At 53.1% G+C, this 20,729-nt stretch overlaps 1 protein-coding gene across 1 annotated transcript; it reads right to left on the bottom strand.

The window, feature by feature from the left end:
* Nucleotides 1-1,725: 1,725 nt before the first annotated feature.
* Nucleotides 1,726-18,959, bottom strand: TFAP2E (transcription factor AP-2 epsilon). Its single transcript, XM_045475090.1, has 9 exons — nucleotides 18,940-18,959; nucleotides 18,740-18,780; nucleotides 18,129-18,493; nucleotides 17,461-17,940; nucleotides 16,867-16,918; nucleotides 6,760-6,982; nucleotides 5,310-5,428; nucleotides 4,630-4,771; nucleotides 1,726-2,912 (listed from the first exon to the last, which is right to left on the bottom strand). Exons 1-9 carry the CDS (start codon nucleotides 18,957-18,959, stop codon nucleotides 2,630-2,632), a joined length of 1,725 nt encoding a protein of 574 aa, XP_045331046.1. The 3' UTR covers nucleotides 1,726-2,629.
* Between the last annotated feature and the right edge of the window lie 1,770 nt (nucleotides 18,960-20,729).

Raw genomic sequence — 20,729 nt, 5'->3', positions numbered from 1 at the left:
TTAACTTAGGGAGAGTTGTCCAGCACTGAATGGTTGATGATAAACTGATTCCCTCCATGTTCACCTTAGAGATATTTACAGCCTTTTTTGATTTATTACCACGTGCTGAGCATTGTTTAAGTGCTATATGTCTGTTATTTCATTTAATCCCCTCAACTTCCTGTAGTCTCAAACATCTTTAGTGGTTGAGTGTCTCTTGCCAGGCCCAGGGCTTTGGTTAAAGCAGAGCATACATACTTCCAGCGTTTCCTCCATTCCTCCTTTCATATGGATGGGATGAAGCAGTGAACCTTCTTGGGAAAAGAAATGACATCTTTGGACCTTTCCCTAGGAGATGCTTCCTGGACTTCATGTTCCCTTAACTCCCAGCATCTTTGTCTGATGACACACCTGCAAAGAACTGGGGAAGAGCATTCCAGGCAAAGAGAACAGTGAGTGCAATGACCCTGAGGCACAAAACTAAGTGGTAATTGTAGCAACAAAAAGGAAATTAGTGTGGCTAGAGCAAAGGGAATGATGAAGAGAATAGTTGAAGGTTGGAGGTAGACAAAGTCCAGGTCATTGCAGGGCTTAGTATTAAGGTGTACCAGTAAAAATAGACCAGTTGAAAGTTACTTCAGTAGTCCTGAGGACGAGGGTAGTGGCAGAGGAGATAAAAGAGGATGGACCTTCTGATGCATTGGGTGTAGGGAAAGAAATAGGACTCCTCCATTTCCAGCTTGAGCAGCTGGGTGGGGAGTGGTACCATTTACTGAGAGGGAAACTGTGGAGGAGGTCAAGATTTGAGAACCTGGTCACGTGCTCCATTTTGGACATAAATTTGAGATGCCTGGTAGACAATCCAGTGGAGACATCAGACATCCTGATTCACATGCAAGCCTTGAGTTCAGGCAGAAGTCCCCAGGGAACACCAACAGAGGTCAAGTAGAGAATGAGCCAGCGTTGGAACCATGGAAGTCGGAGAAAACCAGAATTTGGGAGCCACAGAGAAGAGTGTTTCAAAAAAGAGAAAGCGGTCAGCCTATCAAGTGCTGCTAAGTCCAGAGAAAAAGGCCTTTGGATTTGACATTGTGGCTGTTGATCACCTTGCTGAGTGGATTTCGATAGACTGGTGGGGGTAAAAGCCAGATTGAAGTGGGTTAAAGAGTGAATTGGGGGTGAGAAAGTGGAGGTAGAGGTATAGCAATCTTTCAAAAACTTTTAACTGCAAGGGAAATAAATGGGGAAGAGACCCTAGAACGTGAGTGCTTTGGGGAGTGATGTAGTAGATGATTGTGTAGATGGAGAGACTGATGGATACAGGAAAGAAAAGATGCCTAGCGAATGAAATCCTCAAAAAGAGCCGAATTAGCATCGGGGACACACACACACACACACACACACACACACACACACACACACGTAGTCATGAGCATTCATGCTGACACATACAGACCCACCACCAATGGTCATGGTAACATATCACACAGACCTAACAGCCAGACTAACACATTTACACACAGGCCCACGAAGTTACAAGAGTACATGTACAGCCCTGGGATTCACACACACACACACACACACACACACAAGTAACAGATGCTGACAAAGCAAATAGACCCACTCTCTATACCCCCTCACACAGAGGTGCCCACAGCCCCTTCCAGTGATTCCTCCTTAGAGGCCCCTTGCTCTCTTGAGAGGCAATCCAGGCCTGGGCTGAAGAAGGACAGGGAGGTTTCATACCCAATGAATAGGTTTTATTAAGAATGAGAAAGCCATCGGAGAGTCAAAGAGGTACATGGACTGCAGGGTCAAGAGAAACAGCAAGTACAAAGTCCCCATGACAACCTCAGGGTCCCTGATACAATCTTTCTTCCTTCCCGGCCCACCCACAGCCCTTTGTGAGCAAAAACTCCCTCTCCATCCTGGTCCAGCCGGACGTCTTGGTGCGTAAGCAGAAAACAGTGAAATGAGTCCTCCACTCATTGGGATAAATAAGTTGCACTCGACATTTTTAAACTTTCAAATTTAATTACAACACACATAAATAAATAGGACAAACAGCAACAGGACTGTGAAGTGCAGCCTGGATTCAAGTTCTGTAATTTGTGCTTTATCTTTGCTCCTTGGGGTTTCCTCCTGCCCACTTCTTTCCAAGAGTGGGATGGTTCCAAGAAACCCACAGGGGCCCCCTGCCAGCACCCCTTTTCTGGGGTTAGGAGATTCTGGGATGAGGGCACCAAGTCCTCAGCACCTCTGGTTTGTTAACAATTTCCCTCCTGCCATCAGTAAAAACAGCAAGGTTTTGGCCTCTAGGAGAATCCACCGCTGCCCAGGTGCCCTGAGGCACAGGGCTCAGCCACAAAACCAGGCTTCTCCATGCCAATTCCCTGTCCAAGCACTTCTCAGCAATCAAGGGTCAGAAAATTGCACCCATGCGACAGACATCTGGGCCCTTAACTTACCAACAAACCATCGCAGAGAGGCCACCTCCCCTTCTCCCTCTCACCCACGGTCTCTGGATGAATGTTCTCTTTCTGGCCTGACTCAAGCTCCACCTTTTAATCCTTTCGGGCCCACCCCCAGGAACTAAGGCCTCATTTCAGGCCTTGGGAAACGCTCTGGGATGAGGCAGTGGAAGAAGCATTTATTTCCTGTGCTTGGCATCCTTCTCTGAAGCCTTGGTGTCACCATGCCCACTGCCCGCACCACTTAGAAACATCTTGTCCAGCCCCTTGAGTGACTCCAGCAAGTAGTTCTGGAAGGCAGAAAGGGCAGCACAGATGGCGGGCCCACCAAAGCCATGGGTGATAAGGCTAAAGTGTGTCAGGCAACTCTGTACTCCGGGCTCCAGGATGAGCGCTGGGCGGCTGTTGCCCAGTGGTGAGCGGTCCTGAGCCATCAAATCTGCAAACTCCTTGCAGATCTGCCTGGTGGAGGGAGGAAGCAGGGGTGGAGGTTAGAGGACAAAGGTCTGAGCCGAGAGAAGGACCTACTGTGTGCAGGGCAATTTTTATATATTTATGATTGTGACACTGTCAATAGTCTGCAAGTGATGGTCATACCCATTTTACAGAAAAGGAAACTGGTTTGGAGACATTAACTGACTTGCCCAATGTCACACAGCTAGTAAATGGCATATGCCAATACCCTACAATCTCTGCCTGTGGATGTCCTGCCCACATTCACAATCCAGCTCTACTACCTTATCCAGGAAGCTTTCCTTGATCCCTTCCCCACTCCCGTCCCAAACACCCAGTGCTTCACAGAGCTTTTTCTTTGAAATAATTAGGGAACAATCCAGAATCTGCCTTGAAGAACTAAAATAATAGTGGTGAATATGAATTGAGGCCTAGATGCTGTGCCAAGAACACTGTATGCGTCATCTCACTTAATCCTCACAACAGATACATACTGTTATTAACCATTCTCACCACGTGAGAAAACTGGTTTCACATAGGTTTGGTGACCTGCCCAAGTGACTAAGCTGGGATTTGAGTCTAGCTCCAGTTCATGGCCACTATTCATTTCTTTGCGTCCTGCATGTGGCTCAGGCAGGAGAACATAACTCCTGTCTCACCTCTGCATCACCGTGGAAGCCAGTCAGCATTTTACACATGACCAGGCCCCAGAGTTGATGAGTTCATTGATGAATGAGCGAGGAGAGCCCTGTCCTGGATATGTTTCTCCAGCTACGATATGAACTCAAATGTCCCAGGAGACACAGCAGTTCTTTGAGTCTGTGACTCCATTTCTGCCTTAGAAGCCCTGAAGGAGGGAGAGTGGAGGTGGGGGACTGGATGTTGTTCTAAGCAGCAGGTGTGAGGGCAGGATACAGCCAGAAAGTCAGTTGCAGTGGGTGGGGTTTGGGCTGGCCAGATTGTAGGGTCCTCAAAGGAGTCTGGACTTAACCCTTCTTACCTCTTTCTACCTCTTCTTGCAGTGGGACCCTTCTAAAAATGAAATCTGAATGGAATACCAGTTCATTAAATAGGCCCTAAGGCATCGCACAGAACCTAGTTTGAAAATCAATGCAGTAGCTGGGGTGGGGGGGGGGGGGGTGGGCATTGAAGGTTCTCGGGCAGAGGAGCAGTGCACGTGCAGGAAGTCTGAGGGAATGGTTGGGCACTGGGATGAGGTCTAGGAGTGAGATTAGGAGACCAGAGTTGAGGTTGTAGCATGTGAGTGGTGGTGAGGGAGCCACCAAGGGGATTTGCAGAGGGGTCAGGTGTGAAGCAAGGACAAGAGAGGGTCAACTTGCAGCGTGGTATGTCTTGGTGCCCTGAGGGAAGTCACTGGAGCAAAAGGGCCTATGGGCAAGGCTCAGGCAGGGGAAGCAAGACCACCATGTTGGGACTGGGGCTGGTGATGCCATGGGACAGTGTATGGACGTGTGGGACACACACATGGGCCTATGTAAGCCTGTCTGTGACACCATTTTTGCTGATGCATAGAACCCAGAAATGTTCACGTGTCCATGTGTGTCCCTGTGGGGCCACTTGCACATCATGTGTACATGTGAGTGGTGTCCAGTGCACCCATGCTTGGTGTTTGTGTCTTCATTGCACCTACACGTGCCTATGCATGGCGCCCATGACAGCCTGTGCATGGTGCCCCAAAGCACCCATGCATGGAGCCCTCACTCACTTGGCGGCCAGCAGCATGCTCTTGCGGCTGTGCAATTCCCCGGGGTCAACGTGCTGTCGGCACAGGTACTCGGCAGCTGCCTTGGCTGGGAACTCAGTCTCACAGACATAGCCAAAGTCTCGGGCCAGGTGCACGGCCTCTCCTGCGGGGAGGAGAGGCAGAGCAATGAGCTGTCACTACAGCCAGGTGTACCTCTGAGCCTGGAGCACAGCCTTGGACCTCAGACCCCCTGGCCAGGGGCTATTCTGCCCCATCCTGCTTCTATAGATACTTCCTATGGTTTCCCTCCCAGAGCAGCCTCAGACCTAATCCCATTGCTCTTGGGGCCGCGGAGGATGGGCTCTGAGCTCAGCGGTGGCAGCTGAGGCCACCATGTATCCCAGAGCCTGGGCTCAAGATGATCGAGCCCAGAGTTGTCAACATCCAGGGAAGGGACTCTTACCCCCTCATCCCTTTACCACCTCCAAACACTGGCCACGCCTCCCCTACCCCCACCTCACCCCCATGCACCTGCATGTGTACGCATGCCCATGCACATAAAGACTATACACATGTATCACACACACCCCTTACTCATACATGATACACCCTCTTGTCTTAGGGACAGCCACACGCTGTCACACTGGGTGACATAGTTCCCCTCATGCTTACACTGACACCCATCCTCAGGCCTCACTCACCCTCCACCAGTGAAGTCAGAAGTGTCACATTGGCAGCCTTGCGACGGCCAGCTGGCAAATTGAGCCCAATCTTCTCTAGCCGTTCACGCAGGCAGCGGCCCCCATTCTTGGACTTGGCCCTTGACATGCACAGGGGAGAGAGACAAACAGACACTATGAAGACAAGAAAGAAGCGTATGTCTAAGTGATCCCAACAGGCCCTTTCTGCCTCCAACAGCCTGTGCCAAGGCTTGGGTCTGGCCCTGGGGATGTTCAGGGGCCTCTCTCAGCCTCTTCCCAATATCTTCCTAACTTCACTGGCTTTGCAGCCAAGATGGGGGTGGGGGGTCTAGCACCCTGCTGTAAGAGCCACTCATATCTCTCCAATCCTCTCAACAGCAGGGATAGCCTGGGGCGGGGAAGGGTAGGCCAGAATCTTGGGGTCCTTTTTCCCCACTTTAGCATACAAGCTGAGCCATACACAGATACCCAGGGACACACAGACCCATGTGCAGAACATGCACACAGAGAGACATAGGGACACACAGTCACCCAGGGACACATATGTAAACACACACAAATGAACACACACCCAGGGCAATAACGACACACACACATACCCACAGAGTCAGGCATATGCAGACACACGCAGACTTAGACACTCAGGGACACAGAAACACATGTTCACACCAAGCCAGGATCCCAGGGATGTATGTACTGATAGTCATGGACTCATACAAGCCTCTCTGGGGTGCTCAAAGAGACCAAGAATAGAGATACGCCCACATGTGCACAAATGCAGCCTCCACACAGAGCTACAGACCTGTAAACACACATATGTCTACCTCCAGAAGCACGTGCAATCACACACAGAGCAGGATACACTCCAGCCAACACACCCCACTAGAAGTAACACAGGGAACCCACACTCATGAGAACATATACTTCTGGCTGTCCCCCATACACACACACACACACACACACACACACACACACTGTCCTCAGACACATCAAAACTCCCAGCCCTGAAGCACAAATACTCTCCCCAGGCACAAGGATGTGCACAGAGAGGGACAGACACCAACTATGAAGACAGACCATGGACTTCAAAACACAAACACACCAGAGAGGTCCATGCTCCACAGGGAATGGGGTGTCCCTTCCTTGGGGCAGGGGATGAAGACGGCATTTTCTCTTCTCCAGACCCAGCCTTGTCCGTTCTGCCCAAAATGGTTAAGCCCTCCATCCCTTCTCTGTGACCAGGCTTCTTTCCCCACCTCCACCCCCAAGCCCACAGACTGTAGGAGCTGCTGGGGACCTGGGCCTGCCCCCCGGAACAGGCACAATTCCCCAAGGAGGCAGAAATGGAGATGAGGCTGTGGCCTGGGGTGAGACTGGCCCCTCTGTGCTCCCCTAAGGAGGTGTGAAATGACCTCGGATTTGGGCAGGAACTGTGGGCTGACTGTCCTACCTGCGAAGGACGCCGCCCAGGAGGGAGGCATTGAGGCACTCGGGAGGTGAGAGTCGCCGCTGGACCTCCCCCACCGTCACCTTGTACTTGGACGTCGAGCTGAGCAGAGAGAGCCGGCCTGGCACGGAGCAGAAGACCTCACTGGGGTTCGTGATGCCACCAACCAGGCTGTCTTTGGCCAGTGAGAGGGCCGAGAGGCTGCTGGCTTTGGAGGGGATGGGAACTGCAGAACAGAAGCAAGAGCAAAGGAGAGAGAAACACTGAGCCAGGGACCACAGGGCACCGGCTCTAGCCAGCTGTGCAGTGGGAGAGTCGAGGAAGCACTGACTGTGTGCTGGGCACCGTGCCACATGCAGGCACACAGCTGAGTCTAAACATCGCAGTGCTTGAGGGCTATCCTACTGTCCCTGCTTCCCAAAAGAAGAGACTGGGGCACACTGAGGTTAACGTGATTCACTCGAGTCCACTCAGCTAATGGGTGGTGGAAATTGAATCTGGAATTGCCTGGGTCCTGAACCTGCGTTCCTTTGCTGAGCGAGGCTGGTTCCTTATTAAAACTCAAAAAGCTTCTGCAGAGTCCTGGAGTCTGGGCAGGTGCAACCAAAGAGAAGGTTGGAAATACAGAGACAGGCTCCCTGAGTCACTGCAGCAGGGCCCAGCTTAGGTCTGCACAAACGAAAGGAGTCCCCAGCTTCCCCTGCCTGCTTGTGATCCCCACATTCCACCCTCAGACCAGTAAAGGCCTGGAGACTTTGGACTCCCACATGCCAGGGGCAGGAAGGTTATGCCCCCATTAGGCCTCTGACGCTGTCCCCCTCCCTACCAAGTCACTATGGGATGCTCAAGGAGACAAGAATAAAGAGATACACTCCACAGCCCCTTTCCCAAAAACTATCTACTAATCTATGTAGGACAGAGAAGGGACTCTTTTCTCAAACCCACTTAGATGCTCTTGGCTCAGAAAGTTCTTCCTCCATGCTCTTGCTTAGCCTCAAGTGGAAGAGAAAATAATCGAAGTACTTGCTTCCACTTGGGCTTCTCTTCCTCCAAGGAAGTGAGAGCCTTGGGAGAGACGGTGGTCCTTGTGTGTGGGTTTGGGGTGTGTGTGGATTAGTGGGAAGCCTGGGTCCAACAGTTAACTGAACACTCACTATGCTGTGTGCTCACATGGATAACTTCACTGAATCCTCAGAACAATCCATGAGGGGGCTATGTTTACTATTCCCATTTTATAGATGAGGAGACTGGAGCCCAGAGAGGTGAAGCAGTGTGCCTGAGATCACACAGCCGCTAGACTGAGAACCAGTAGCAAGCCCTGGACTGTGGTCTCAAAGGCAGCACTCTTAGCCCTCAGCCATTCAGCAGATACTTGCCGAGCACTGTGTGCCAGGGAACCCAGAGGTAAGCAAGGCTGACCGGTTCCCGGCCTGGCAGAGCCCCTCCAGCTTTTCTGTCTCTGGGTGTGCATTCCCACCTTCCACCAGGCCCCCCAGCCAGAAGCCTCAGTGGTGCCCTCCACACTGCCCTCTCCCACCACATTCTGTCCATCACATTGCCCTGAGGCTCTCATTTTCCCACTGGGCCCTGGATGCAGTCACTTCTCCACAGGTGCACAGACGCTCCCTCACTTCCTGCCCCAAATTTGGCACAGCTCTGTTCTGGTCTCCCTGCCCTGCTTCAGAGGGATCTTTCCGAAACACATTGACCTCCAGACTAAAACCCATCAGTGCCCATCACTTCCCTGTGAATCAAATGCCAGCGTCATAGCAGGCAGAATGATGTCGCCTATCATGAGTGCCAACTGTATACCAAGTGGACAGCTCTGTGAGGTAGATACTATTACCCATCCCCATTCCAAACTGAAGAAACTAAGAGTTCAGGAGGTTCGAATGGATGGTACAGCAAGTAGGGAGCAGAAATGGGTCTTGAACTCTGATCACAGACTCCAAAGTTCACATCCTTAATCATAGTGCGTTCCATATAACACCCTCTTTGCGTTCTGGCTGCTGCCTGCCCCTCTTGCCTGGTTCCACAGTTGTCCTCTAGGCTCTTAACCCACACTGATCAACAGAAATATACTGTGAGCCACGTATATAAATTCAAGTTTCCTAGTACCCATTTTAAAAAAAGTGAAAAGAGAGGTGCCTGGGTGGTTCAGTCAGTTAGGCTCTGCCTTCAGCTCAGGTCATGATCTCACAGTTCGTGGGTTCGAGCCCCGTGTGGGCTCTGTGCTGACAGCTCAGAGCCTGGAGCTGCTTTGGATTCTGTGTCTCCTTCCCTCTTTGCCCCTGCCCCGCTCACACTCTTATCTCTAAAAAATGTTTTTAAGTAAAAAGAAAACATGTGAGGTCAATTTTAATATATTTTATTTTCCCCCACGTGTCAAAAATACTAGCACGGAAACACGTAATCACTATTTGAAAATTATTAATGAGCCATTTTACCTTCTTTCCTTGTACTTAGTCTTCAAAATTCAATGCGTGTTTTGCATTTATAGACCATCTTAATTTGGACTAGCCACATTTCAGGTGCCCAATAGCCACATGAGCCTGGTGGCTCCCACAGTGGACAGTGCAGCTCTAGACTTCAAAGAGGGAGCACAACAGGTAACAAGGAAGCAAGGTGTGGGGGACCGGGGGCGCCCTGTGGAAAGCCGCTACTTGGCTGAGGGTTACCCCTCAGGACACACCAACAGTGCCAGAACTCCGGGTTGGTTTGTTTGCTGATGAAACCAGGATTCTGGATTTCTATGTGGAATCTCTGGGCCTTTGAACCCTGATGACCAATTCAAAAATTTAAAAACCCAGCACAAGCTGCATGGAACACAGTGGAGTGCCACCTGGGATGGGGGACCATCAGCGTGTGAGCTCTTTGAGCCCCACAGAACTGCTCACTGTCCATCCCCACCCCCACCTCCACCCCCACCCCCAGCAGGCCTCCTCCTTCCCAAGTGTCAGATGCGGGCACCATCCCCAGGGCATAGCTTCCTGGCCCCACGACCCCAGCCCCCTGTCTCCCTCCAGCCCTGACCTTACCACACTGAACCTTCGTGTCTGCTTCCACAGCTGTCTTCCCTCCCAGCCAGCAGTGCCTTGAGGGCAGGGTCTTGGCATAAATGGGCATCAGTGAATGTGGGATAAATGAGTGGAGCAAGGGCCCTTGAAACCTGAAATGGGAGACACCTCCCGCCCCAGTGTCTCCCAGGCCTGTGCACAGGCTCCCTCTTCACCTCTGTCCCTCTGCCTTGAGGGGACTTTTTTGGGGGTGATGGAACTATCCTATATCGTATTGTGGTAGTTATATGAGTATATGTTTATATTTGTCGAAATTCAGAGAAATGTACACATAAGGTTACTTATACCTCAAGCTTGACTTAAAAAAAAAACCCCTACAAATTAATAAGTTAAAAATAAAAAGAAGGGCAGAATGACTATCCTCCCTCCCATGATCCCTAGCCAGAAGGAGTAGTCAGAAGGAACAGAAAATTCTCTCCTCCAGCAACCTCCTCCATCCCAACTTCTATTCAAACGAGGGGCTCCCTGAGGCCAGGCCCCATAAGACAAGAGGGAGACTGAGGCTGTGTGGGGCTGTTTGTGCATGTGCAAACAGGGACATATGTGAGCATACGTGTGTCACAAATGACTCTACACAAACCATGATGCCTGTCACGGACAGAGCAAGGAGCAAGATTGTGCATGTGTGCACCTACTCACTGAAGGAGCGCTGATCCCCAGCTGTATACACAGACATAGTTTCTGCCCTCCTGAGTGTTGTAGGAATGTGGCAGCATGCATATGGATATCTGCGAGTGCTTTTGCTCCTGTTGATACAGTTAAATAGAGTGTATGCTGGATTTATGCAAATACAGGTGCTGCTAAGTGTAGGTGCATGACAGGTGGACGTGTGTTTGTGTATGTGAATGACAGACTTTGCTGCTTCCCCCCACTTGTCCTCAGAGCTTCTTCCCTCAAAAATGGCAAGAGGGACGGAACCCAAGGTTAGGAAGGGGATGGCATGAGAAAGGGACAGTCATGGAGGTAAGAATTAAACTAGCACAGTCTGCAAAGCAGGGACATGGGTGTTTGCCTCCCGCACCGCAGTGACTCCCGAGGCTGAAGTGGTATATTCATGGTGTCCCACCCCACACCCACCCCCATCACACAAGCAGAAGCCATTTACACACACACACTCCTACTACAGACACAAGAGCACCTAGTTGTTCAACGTGTCAGACAAGACTCACACCTGTCTACACACTCCATCCACAGGTGGTAGATACTGTCTGACCACTGAATGTGGGGAGTGTGCAACAGATTCTCCCAGAAGGCTGGTTAAAATTTCAGTTCCGTCTAGAAGAAAACATAGGAGAAAAATCTTTTTGCTGGGAAATGAGTTCCTGGATACAACCCTAAAAAGCATGATCTATAAAAGAAAATAAAGTGGACTCAGTAAAATTAAAAATTTTTGCACCTCAAAAGACATTATTAAGGGAGCACTTGGGTGGCTCAGTTGGTTAAGTGTCCAACTTCAGCACAGGTCATGATCTCGCAGCTCATGGGTTCAAGCCCCATGTCAGGCTCTGTGCTGACAGCTCAGAGCCTGGAGCCTGCTTTGGATTCTGTGTGTCTCTCTCTCTCTGCCCACCCCCAACTTGGACTCTGTTTCTCTCGCTCAAAAATTAATAAAACATTTTTTAAAAATTAAAAAAAAGATACTATTAGGAAAATTAAAAGACAAGTCATAAACTTGAAGAAAATATTTGCAAATCACATATCTGATCAAGGATGACAATCCAAAATATGTAAAGAAGCCTTGTAACTCCATAATAAGATAAACAACCCAACTGGAAAACGGTCACAATATGTGAATAGATATCACTAAAAATGATACGTGAATGGCTAGTAAGCACGTGAAAAAGTGCTCAACATCGTTAGTCATTAGGGAAATGCAAATTAAAACTATACTGAAGTACACTAGGATGGCTATTATAAATCAATCAGGTGTAGGTGAAGATGTGGAGAAACTGGAACCCTCCCACGTTGCTAGTGCAAATGTAGAACAGAAGAGCCCCTTTAGAAAATGGCATGCCAGTCTCTTAGAAAATGAAATACAAACTTACCATAACATCCAGCAATTTCATTCCTAGGAATTTACCTAAGAGGGATGAAAACATATGTCCACACAAAGACATGCATATGAATGATCACAGCAGCATTATTCATAGTAGCCAAAAAGTGGAAACAATCCAAGTGTCAACTGATGAATGGATACATGAAATGTGTTTCCTCCGTGCAATGGAGTACAGCTCAGCAACGCCAGAAGAAACCAACTACTCTCACCTGCTATGACACAGATGAACCTCAAAAACATTATGTTTAGTAAAAGAAGCTTGATGCACCGTTTGCATATTTATATATTCCTTTGATATAACATGTCCACGATAGGCAAATTTATAGAAAGAAAGATCAGTGGTTGCCTAAGGCTTGAGGTGAGAATAAGAATTAACTACAAAGGGGAATGAGGGAATTTTGGGGAGGGTGATGGAAATGTCTTAAGATGGATTGTGGGGCCACCTGGGTAGCTAAATTTGTTGAGCCTCTGACTCTTGACTTGGGCTCAAGTCAAGATGATCTTACAGTTTGGATGGTGAGTTCAAGCCCCACATCAGGCTCCTTGCTGTCAGTGCAGAGTCCACTTCAGATCTTCTCTGTCCCCCTCTCTCTGCCCCTTCCCCACTAGCATTCTCTCTCTCTCTCTCTCTCTCTCTCTCTCTAAAATAAATGAACTTTTTAAAAAAAGGCAGATTGTGATAATGGCTACACAAGTCCATAAATTTACTAAAAATCATCAAATTATACTCTTAAATGGGTGAATTTTAGGTATGTAAGTTTTACTTCAACAAATCTGTTAAAAAATGCAAGTTCCAGGGCCACACTTCCACAGACTCTCACTCAATAGGTGTGGAGTGGTGCCCAGGAAATCTGCATTAAAAAATTTTTTTTAATGTTTGTTTATTTTTGAGAGAGACAGACTCCAAGCGGGGGAGGGGCAGGGAGAGAGGGAGACACAGAATCTGAAACAGGCTCCAGGCTCCAAGCTGTCGGCACAGAGCCCGATGCGGGGGCTTGAACTCACAAACTGTGAGATCATGACCTGAGCCAAAGATGGATGCTTAACTGCTTAACCCACAGAGCCACCCAGCCGCCCCGGAAATCTGCATTTTTAAATAAGCATCTCCAAGAGATTCTGATGTATGTGGCTCCTTAGCCCACACTTAGGGTACACTGGTCCCCATGGCAGTGGGGTGCAGCTGGAGAAAGGTAGACAGGAGGGGTATCGACACCCCTCCCAGCCCACTGGAGCCTCCTCATCTCCCCTGGGTGGCTGTTTCCTTCGAGCTAACCTTCACTCCCCTGTCCCATGTGGCCCTCAGCTACCATCCAAACTCTGTCTGCATGGGCACTGGTTTTTCAGTCTCTTTCTGGGGCAGAGGCCTGGAAGGCGAGTGAGGCAGGAATGCAGAAGTGCCAGATCAGATCCTGTCTTTATGCAAAACTCGGATTTTTGTTTATCATGGATTTTTGGCAATACCTCTTATTTTAAATTATTGCATTGAGATATATTCTTTATCTAAACCTTGCCTCAGAGGTGAGTAGTTCACTTACCTCACCCTAGGCCTGGCCCTGTAGAGATGGACTTGGAAGTCCAGACCCTCCCCCTCCCTTTCCTTCCCAAGAGCCAAGGAGAGCAGAGGAGAGAGTGGCTATTTACCTCAGCCCCTGCCCTGGAGACCCTGAGAGAGATTGGACCACAGAGCCCACCCTCAACTAGGCAACCACCCACTCTCCTGGTGGGGAGGAGGTATTTATCTTAATTCTCATTTTAACCACTCCCCTCCAGCTGTGGCTGTAGAAACCCCGCAGATTTCAACCTTTTTAACCTGTCTGGCTTTTTCCACAGTGGAGGGCATTTGCACATGCTGTGCCTAGTGTGGTGAAAATATCGTAGCCCTTTGTACACCCTCTCTCCCAGTGCACTCAGACTTCAAAACCCATCGCTCATTCATTCAACAAACACGCATGCACCTAGGGAGACCCATCCTAACCTCTCCTGTAGGAAGCCCCCCAGCCTCAGACACTCAGTGCTCCTCCTCTAAGCTCCCAAGCCACCAGTAGAGATCCCCCTCACTACCTTTCTCCACTAGAGAATGTTCCCATCCAGGTCTGTCTCCCCCACCAGTCCCGCCTGCTTTCTGTGCCCCTAGGAAAGATTGCAAAACTGTAGGTGACAAACATGGGCAGAAAATGGAGGGCTCTTCGCTTCTCCTTGGGTCGGCCTCGGCTCCGTCTGCCACCCCCGGACCCACACCCTGGCTGCAAGGGGCAGCAGACCGGGAAGTGTGTGATGGGGGCGGAGGCTTCGCTTCCCTCCCCTCCAGGACAAGTGCCTAGAGTAGCGAAAGTTTTACAACCAGGGTCTGGGCTCTCGAGAGCTTCCAGGCTCCCCTCCCCGGCGATACCCTTTGGTTGGAAGGCTGCTTCTGGGGTAGGGCTGGGGTTGCCTCCGTTTCGCACCCAAGATCTCAACTGCCCGCGACACAGCTGCCGCTCCCTCCAGGGCCGGGAGGAGCTGGCGGAATCTGATGCGTCAGCCAGCCAAGAACGACTTTCTGTAACTCCAGGGCCCAGGCAGGCCGGTGGGGCCCCCACCACCCGCGGCGGGTGTCAGAGGTCTTCAAGATATTACAGGGGCTCCCGATGTCATCGGTAGGGCCTGAGGGCGAAGAAGGGCGCAAATCCACGCCCCGCCCCCCGGAGTCCCGCAGCGACAGCGGAAGTCCCTGGCGAAAAGTGCCCGCTGCGCGCAGGGCTCTAAGCCCGGCCGCCTGCTTAGCCACAGGGGCTCCGCGCCGTCACCTGCCTAGGCAGCCGCTTAGGTCAGGACCTCCGGGACCAGCTCTGCCTCGGCTTTTGCAAAGCTCGAAAGCGCCGGCACTGACCCTCTCTCTTCCCCAAAGGCGCGGCGCGCGGGCCCAAGGCCAAGCTCGCGGCTACGGAACCGGGCCCTCCCCTCCGCAGGGGTTCCCGGCTCTCACCCCTCTCCCTATGCTGCAGCGCTCCCGGCCGTGTGACCCGTCGTCCGGAGTGGGGCGCTCAGGTCGCCGCGCTCCACCTCGCTGCGCTCTCCCACCGACAGGCTGGCACTGCGGTGCGGCGGGTGTGCGCGCCCCCGGCCCCGACGTCTGGCGCGGCACTAGCGCCCACATCTTCCCCGCGAGGCCCAGCGGGCAGCCCCTCTGGACAGTCCGGCCGCACTCACTGCGGTCTTAGGACCGCCGTCGGGGATTCCGGCGCACACCAAGGACCCGCAATTTATGGCAGCTGATGTCCTTTGAGAGAAACCAACTCGGGGCAATTCCAGTTCCTCCTTGCAGCCAGTTTCCTTGACCTGCTTGTGGATTGGGGTTTAAGGTACTCAGAGCCCCAGCTGATCCTTCTACCCTTCCCCAGGGCAGAGGATCCCGAGTTCCTTCCCAAAACGCGGGGGGCTGGCCTCCCAGAGGGAGTCAGTGTGCCTAGCCCCATCCCCCCAGGCTCCCCAGCCTGGGCAGAAGTCGGGAACTGGGGGCCCAGCGACAGGCTCTTCTTGCCAACTGCAGACCGAGCTCTTACTTCCGACGGGTTCCAAAAAGTCCACTAAACCAACGCAGCGCCTGCGACCTCAGCTCCTGCTCCAGGAAGCGGGGGTTCCCGGGGTCCTCTCCACCTAAGTTCCAGGAAGCCTGTCCCTTCATCTTCCCTCCCCCACCCCCTCACCCTCCATACTCTAGGTTGTCCAACTAACTCCCAGCCCCTGGTAACCCAGCCCCAACTCCTGGAAGTCCAGCCCCCAGCCCCCAATCCCACTCCAGCCCCCAACACGGGAGGGCAAACAAAGCCTGGGCTTGAATTCTTTCTTTTGAAAAACAACTGGAACCAAGTCCCACAGGAGCAGCACCTGCCCCAGGCACTGCAGGCTTCATAGACTTCCTCCCAGGACACCCACCCCAAATCTAAGGAGCCCACCCAAAGCCTGTACCCCTCTGACTCTCTGTCTCTTTCTCTCTCTTTCTCACCTTTTCCTGGCATGTCCAGAACCCGGTCCCCCAAGCTGGAAAATCCACTGGAGGGCATGTCTCAAACCCCTGACTTTTACCAGTGCAGAGACACAAACACCCACCAAAACACACAGGGAGTGATCCTCACATGCTTAGAGATCCTCAACACCAAAAACAAACAAACAAACAAACAAACAAATTCCAGGACACAACAAAGACCTTGATACACACATAGAGACCCCCAAACACTCAGAAATATACACTAACCTAGTAGGCACACATCACACACTTAGCAACAGACACACTTACACACCAAGAAATACCAGAAAGACACCTAGGAAAGAAACATATAGACATGTACAGGACCCTGAACTCACATCCAGGAGCAGGCAGGCCTTGGCCCTCCTGCACTCAGACTAACTGACGATATTCACACACCAACTCCTATAACTCTAAATGTGTAAAGAGGCTCCTGAAAGAAGAGAAGACTCTTCAGGGAAACTCGAGTTTCTCCCACCCCCTAATCGACCCCAAGGCCCTGCTGGACAGGAAAGCTTGCCAGGCTAGGAAATGGTAAGACTCTGTAATGAGGAAATAATTTAATGAAATCCATGGGAATGGCATTCCCATTCCCACCTCTTAGGAAACAGGAAAGTAGCTTAACTTGTTCTGCAAATTAACTCCAGATCCAAAGTGCCCTCCCCTTCATAGGAAGAGGCCAAGCCCCTTTGCGGGGCATGGGTGGCCCGAGGAGCAGAGTGAGCAAGATAGGCCCAGCCCACCCCAGGCTGCAGGCTCTGGGGCCAACATGCCAACCTGCCCAGCTGCCCAGGCTCTGGTGAGAACCCCAGCCTTTGCTGCCCCCCTAATGGACTAGTAAGAGGGTCCACTGGCCATTGAACCCAGCGACACATAGGAGGCAAACTCCACGAGGAAGGAAATGGGTCTCCACCCCGGGGAATGGGGTGGGGGGCCCAGTTCTGCCCTGGCAGATGCACGCTGTTCCTTACCTTTCTTGATCACAGACTGGTCCAGGAGGCTCATTCCCGGCTCATCCATGGCCTGCAAATAGGAGAGGCAGTGGTAAGGGTGCTTGTGGACCTAGTCCCCTGTCACTTCCCAAGCTCCTGCAGTCCCTGGTCCTGGTCCTGTCTGCTCTGCCCTCTGCTCACCACCTACGCTTGGGGTGACCCGCAGGACCAGGACTGCTGTGCAGCTGGATCCCTGGATACCTCGCCATGCCATGTGAAAGGGGAATTTTGAACCTTGGACAGGCAAATCCTCTGCTTCTCTCCGGGGGCACAGGCTGCCCCTGGGGGGGCTCAGATGCCCCACGCCGCCCAGCGGAGAGCTAGAGGAGTGGTCGAAACCCCTGCCCATTTACTCCACCGAGGGTTGCCGCCATCCCAACACCGTTCAGTGACTCGGTGCCAGGACGCCTTAATGGCCAGGCAGCATCTAACCCAGACGTGGGACTCATCCTCGGAGTGAGAAGTCGCAGGCTGAGAGAAAAGTCGGGCGCCTGCCTTCATCACCGTGCCTCCAGCCAAAGTCCTAAATCACCGCGGCCGGTCCTGGCCCATCCCGGACCGTTCGGGCCTCACCTGCAGGTCCTCTAGGCCGGGCGGCGCCGCCAGCCCTGGGAGGCCGAGGGGCGCGTCGGCCAGGCCGTGCGCCCCGTCGGCCAGGCCTTGCAGAAGCCGGGGCACGGCGGTGGCGTAGTCGCGGCGCGGGTCGAGGCCCAGAGCGCGGGCGGGCGGCGCCAGCAGGCCGGGCGGCTCTTCGTGGGCGCGGGCGGCGGCGCGGGGAGCGGCCCAGGCGGCCTGGGGAGGCTGCGGCTGTGCCAGGGGTGCCAGGCCGCCGTACGGGTCCCCGGCCAGGTGGGGAAAGGCGGCTGCGGCGTCGGGCGCCTGGCCGTAGGGCAGTGGCGGCTGCGGGTAGGGCGGCGGGAAGTAGGGCGGCTGGAAGTCAACGGCGGCGGCGGCCGGCGTGTGGCAGAGTGGCGGCGCCGGCCCGTAGGCCGCCTGGGGCAGGGACGACAGGCGGGCCCCGCCAGTCGCTGCGCCCAGCCCGTCGGGGCGCTCCTGGGGAAGGAGAGGGGCGCGTTAGGCGGCCCGCTGGCAGCTGAAAGGACCTCGGCCCTAGAGGACCCTCCTCAGCTCGCGGGGATCCGGCTGCCGTCCTGCCCGCGTCCGGGGGCCTGAGGTCTGTCCCAGGGTGGCCCGCGGGCGCCGGAGCCTCGGGCTGGGACAGCGGTCTCTCTCGCGCGCACCCGCACGGTCCGCCGCTGGCCGAGTCCCTGTGGCCCCCTCCCTCCGAGGTTTCGTTGGAGGTGGAGGTCCGGCAGGTCCAGCACTCGGGGTCCCGGATCCCGGGCCCCGAGACTACTCACCATGGCGGGGTAAGTGTGCACCAGCATGGGGTGGGCAGCGCGGGGCACGAGGCGTGGCGGCGGCGGAGCCCTCGCCCGACGGCGAGCGCTGCGGTAAGAGGCGCGGGGAGCCTGCACAGCCCGCGGGGGTCCCTTTGGGGCGGCGGGGTGCCACTCGGTCGAGAGCCAGGCGGGCGGGCGTCGGGTCCTCAGCTGTGGGCGCCTCCGGGCGGATCCATGGAGGCGGGACGTGGGCCGGACGGGCGCTGATCACACTTGGAAAAGTCGGTCAACGGGTGCCCAGCGCCCGCCCTTCTTCCTCTGAACGCAGCCCGCTCCATGCACTCCAGTTATAGTGGCGGGGGCGCGCTGGGCCTCCGGGGCGCGCATTAAAGAGACACGCTGTGGCCGCTTTCTCCCTTCTCCCCAGCGACCGTTCAAGGGGAGGCGGGGCTTTGGGGCGACCCCATGGGGTGGGTAGCGGGGCGTGAATTCAATCCCCCCCCCCCCACCTCCCGCTTGCTCTGAGACGCCTTCTGGGCTCAAATCCCAGCTGTGGTGAAACAGAGGATTGGAAGCTAGGATGTAGGGGTCCTGGGTTTGAATTTCAGCTCTATCGCCTTTATTTGCTTCTGAGCAAATCGCTGCTCTTCCTGGGCCTCAGCTTCCTAGTCTGTAAAGTGGGTATCCGTCCTTTCACTAACCACCTCACCGGACTATGGATGTGGCCATCGTCAATGTGGAAGAAATTTGTGGGCTGAAGACTCAAGCCCACTGGCTCATGTGCACCCCTGTGTCAGCGTGCATGCAAGTGCGTGCGTGTGTGTGTGTGTGTGTGTGTGTGTAGAGGACCATCACAATCTTTCTGAATGTTTCTCGATCAAAGACCCTCAAAGAGTGCCCTCTTCACTCAGCCTTCTGGTGGCTGATAACTCCCAGTGCCAAGCCAGGGTCTGAGGAACCTGGACACACAAACTGAGAGAGAGTTGTCCAGCGGGGTTCAGCATGAGTTCCACCTGAGAAGGGCTCCAGGTGTTTCTGAAGCCACTAGAGCCTGGGCTGATTGAATATGTGTGTAACTTCCCCCGCGTGATGGTGTGCAGCCATCACACTTAGGAGGGCAGGCTGTGTGTGTGTTCTCATGGCAGGCACTGGCTGGCTGTCAAGACCATTTTGGTCTCTGCAGTCTCTCCACCTTTCTTTCTCTCCAAACCCAGCCCTCTCCTCCTGAGAAGCAGGGGCAAGGATGAAAGAAAGGGAAATGAGAGGAATACTAAGAAGAATAGGAATTTTAAAAAGCAGAAAGATGGGTAAAAAAAAAGGCAAGAAGATGCTCAGGCCAAGGCATAGAGGAAATAACCACAGCAAGCACTTATGACAGAGTGTGCTGTTACTTCGCCAAGTACCTGATGAATACTGAGTTGTATCAGTCTCACATTCTCTGGTGAGGAAGAAGAGGCACAGAGAGGTGAACTGGACTTGCCCAAGGTCAAGCAGCCAGGTGAGTGGCAGCACCAGGGTCGCCTGCCTCCAGCCTCTCTATATAGTGCTGGGAATTACTATCCTGTACTGCCTCCCTCTCAGGCACCTAAGAATTTAGTTCTCACTTGCACCTACCTGTGCTCTTGAACAAGTCCCTCTTCCTCTCTGACCTCAGTTCCTGTAACTTCAACAGCAGCGGCCACAAAGTAGGGGAGCGCAGAGAAGACTAGATGTTTTCTGAGGCCCCTTTCCAGTGAAGCAGATGATGAGAAAGGAAAGGTGAAAACATGGAGGTAGATTACAGAGGACAGGCAGATGGACCCGTGGAATGTGTGTGGAGGAGACTTGTACTATTCCAGGGGTACGTGGCAGGTGTAGTGCTCAGGTCTGGGTCATCTCAGCCTGGGGGGCTGTGAGGGAGGAGGCTGAAAGCAGCATCCCTAAGAACCTTCTGGAAGCTGGAACCACCAGCTAGGGTGGTGGGTGAAGCAGAGCTGGACGGCACTGCTACCTCCATGCCCAGGCCAGACCAGAGGACTGGGATATGTTTGTGTGTGTCTGTATATGCGGGTGTGTGAGTCTGTGATGAGAGGCCTTCTCCCCCACCCTCAAATTCAGCCAGAGGACATCAGAAGTGAGGCTCCAGGACAGGTGTATGTGGGTTAGTGCATGGCATGCAGGTTGGTGGACCCCTATGGGGGAGGTCCAGGAGCAGCAAGGCTGGTAATGCCCGTGCCCAGGTCTGGGGATCCTTCACTCTCTCCAGCAGACTTGGGAAAGCCAGGATGACAGGACAGGCTGCCTGTCCAGTGGCTTCCTTGGGTTTCTCACCCTACTTTGCTGTAGCTTAAGACACCCCCTTCTTGTCTCCTTCTCTTCCTTTCTACTCTGACCACTCCCCAGCCTCCATTTCTATCTCATCGTTCACCCACATCCTTCATGTCAGTTATTCATCCTCAGTGTTGAGGCTTCCACATCTTCTTCCTGTCTACACTCTTCATGAGTGAGTGAGTGAGTTCC

The sequence above is a fragment of the Leopardus geoffroyi genome, chromosome C1 (assembly GCF_018350155.1).
Source record: "Leopardus geoffroyi isolate Oge1 chromosome C1, O.geoffroyi_Oge1_pat1.0, whole genome shotgun sequence".
In the NCBI taxonomy this organism is placed as follows: domain Eukaryota; kingdom Metazoa; phylum Chordata; class Mammalia; order Carnivora; family Felidae; genus Leopardus; species Leopardus geoffroyi.
This window is presented reverse-complemented; position numbering and strand designations above follow the sequence as displayed.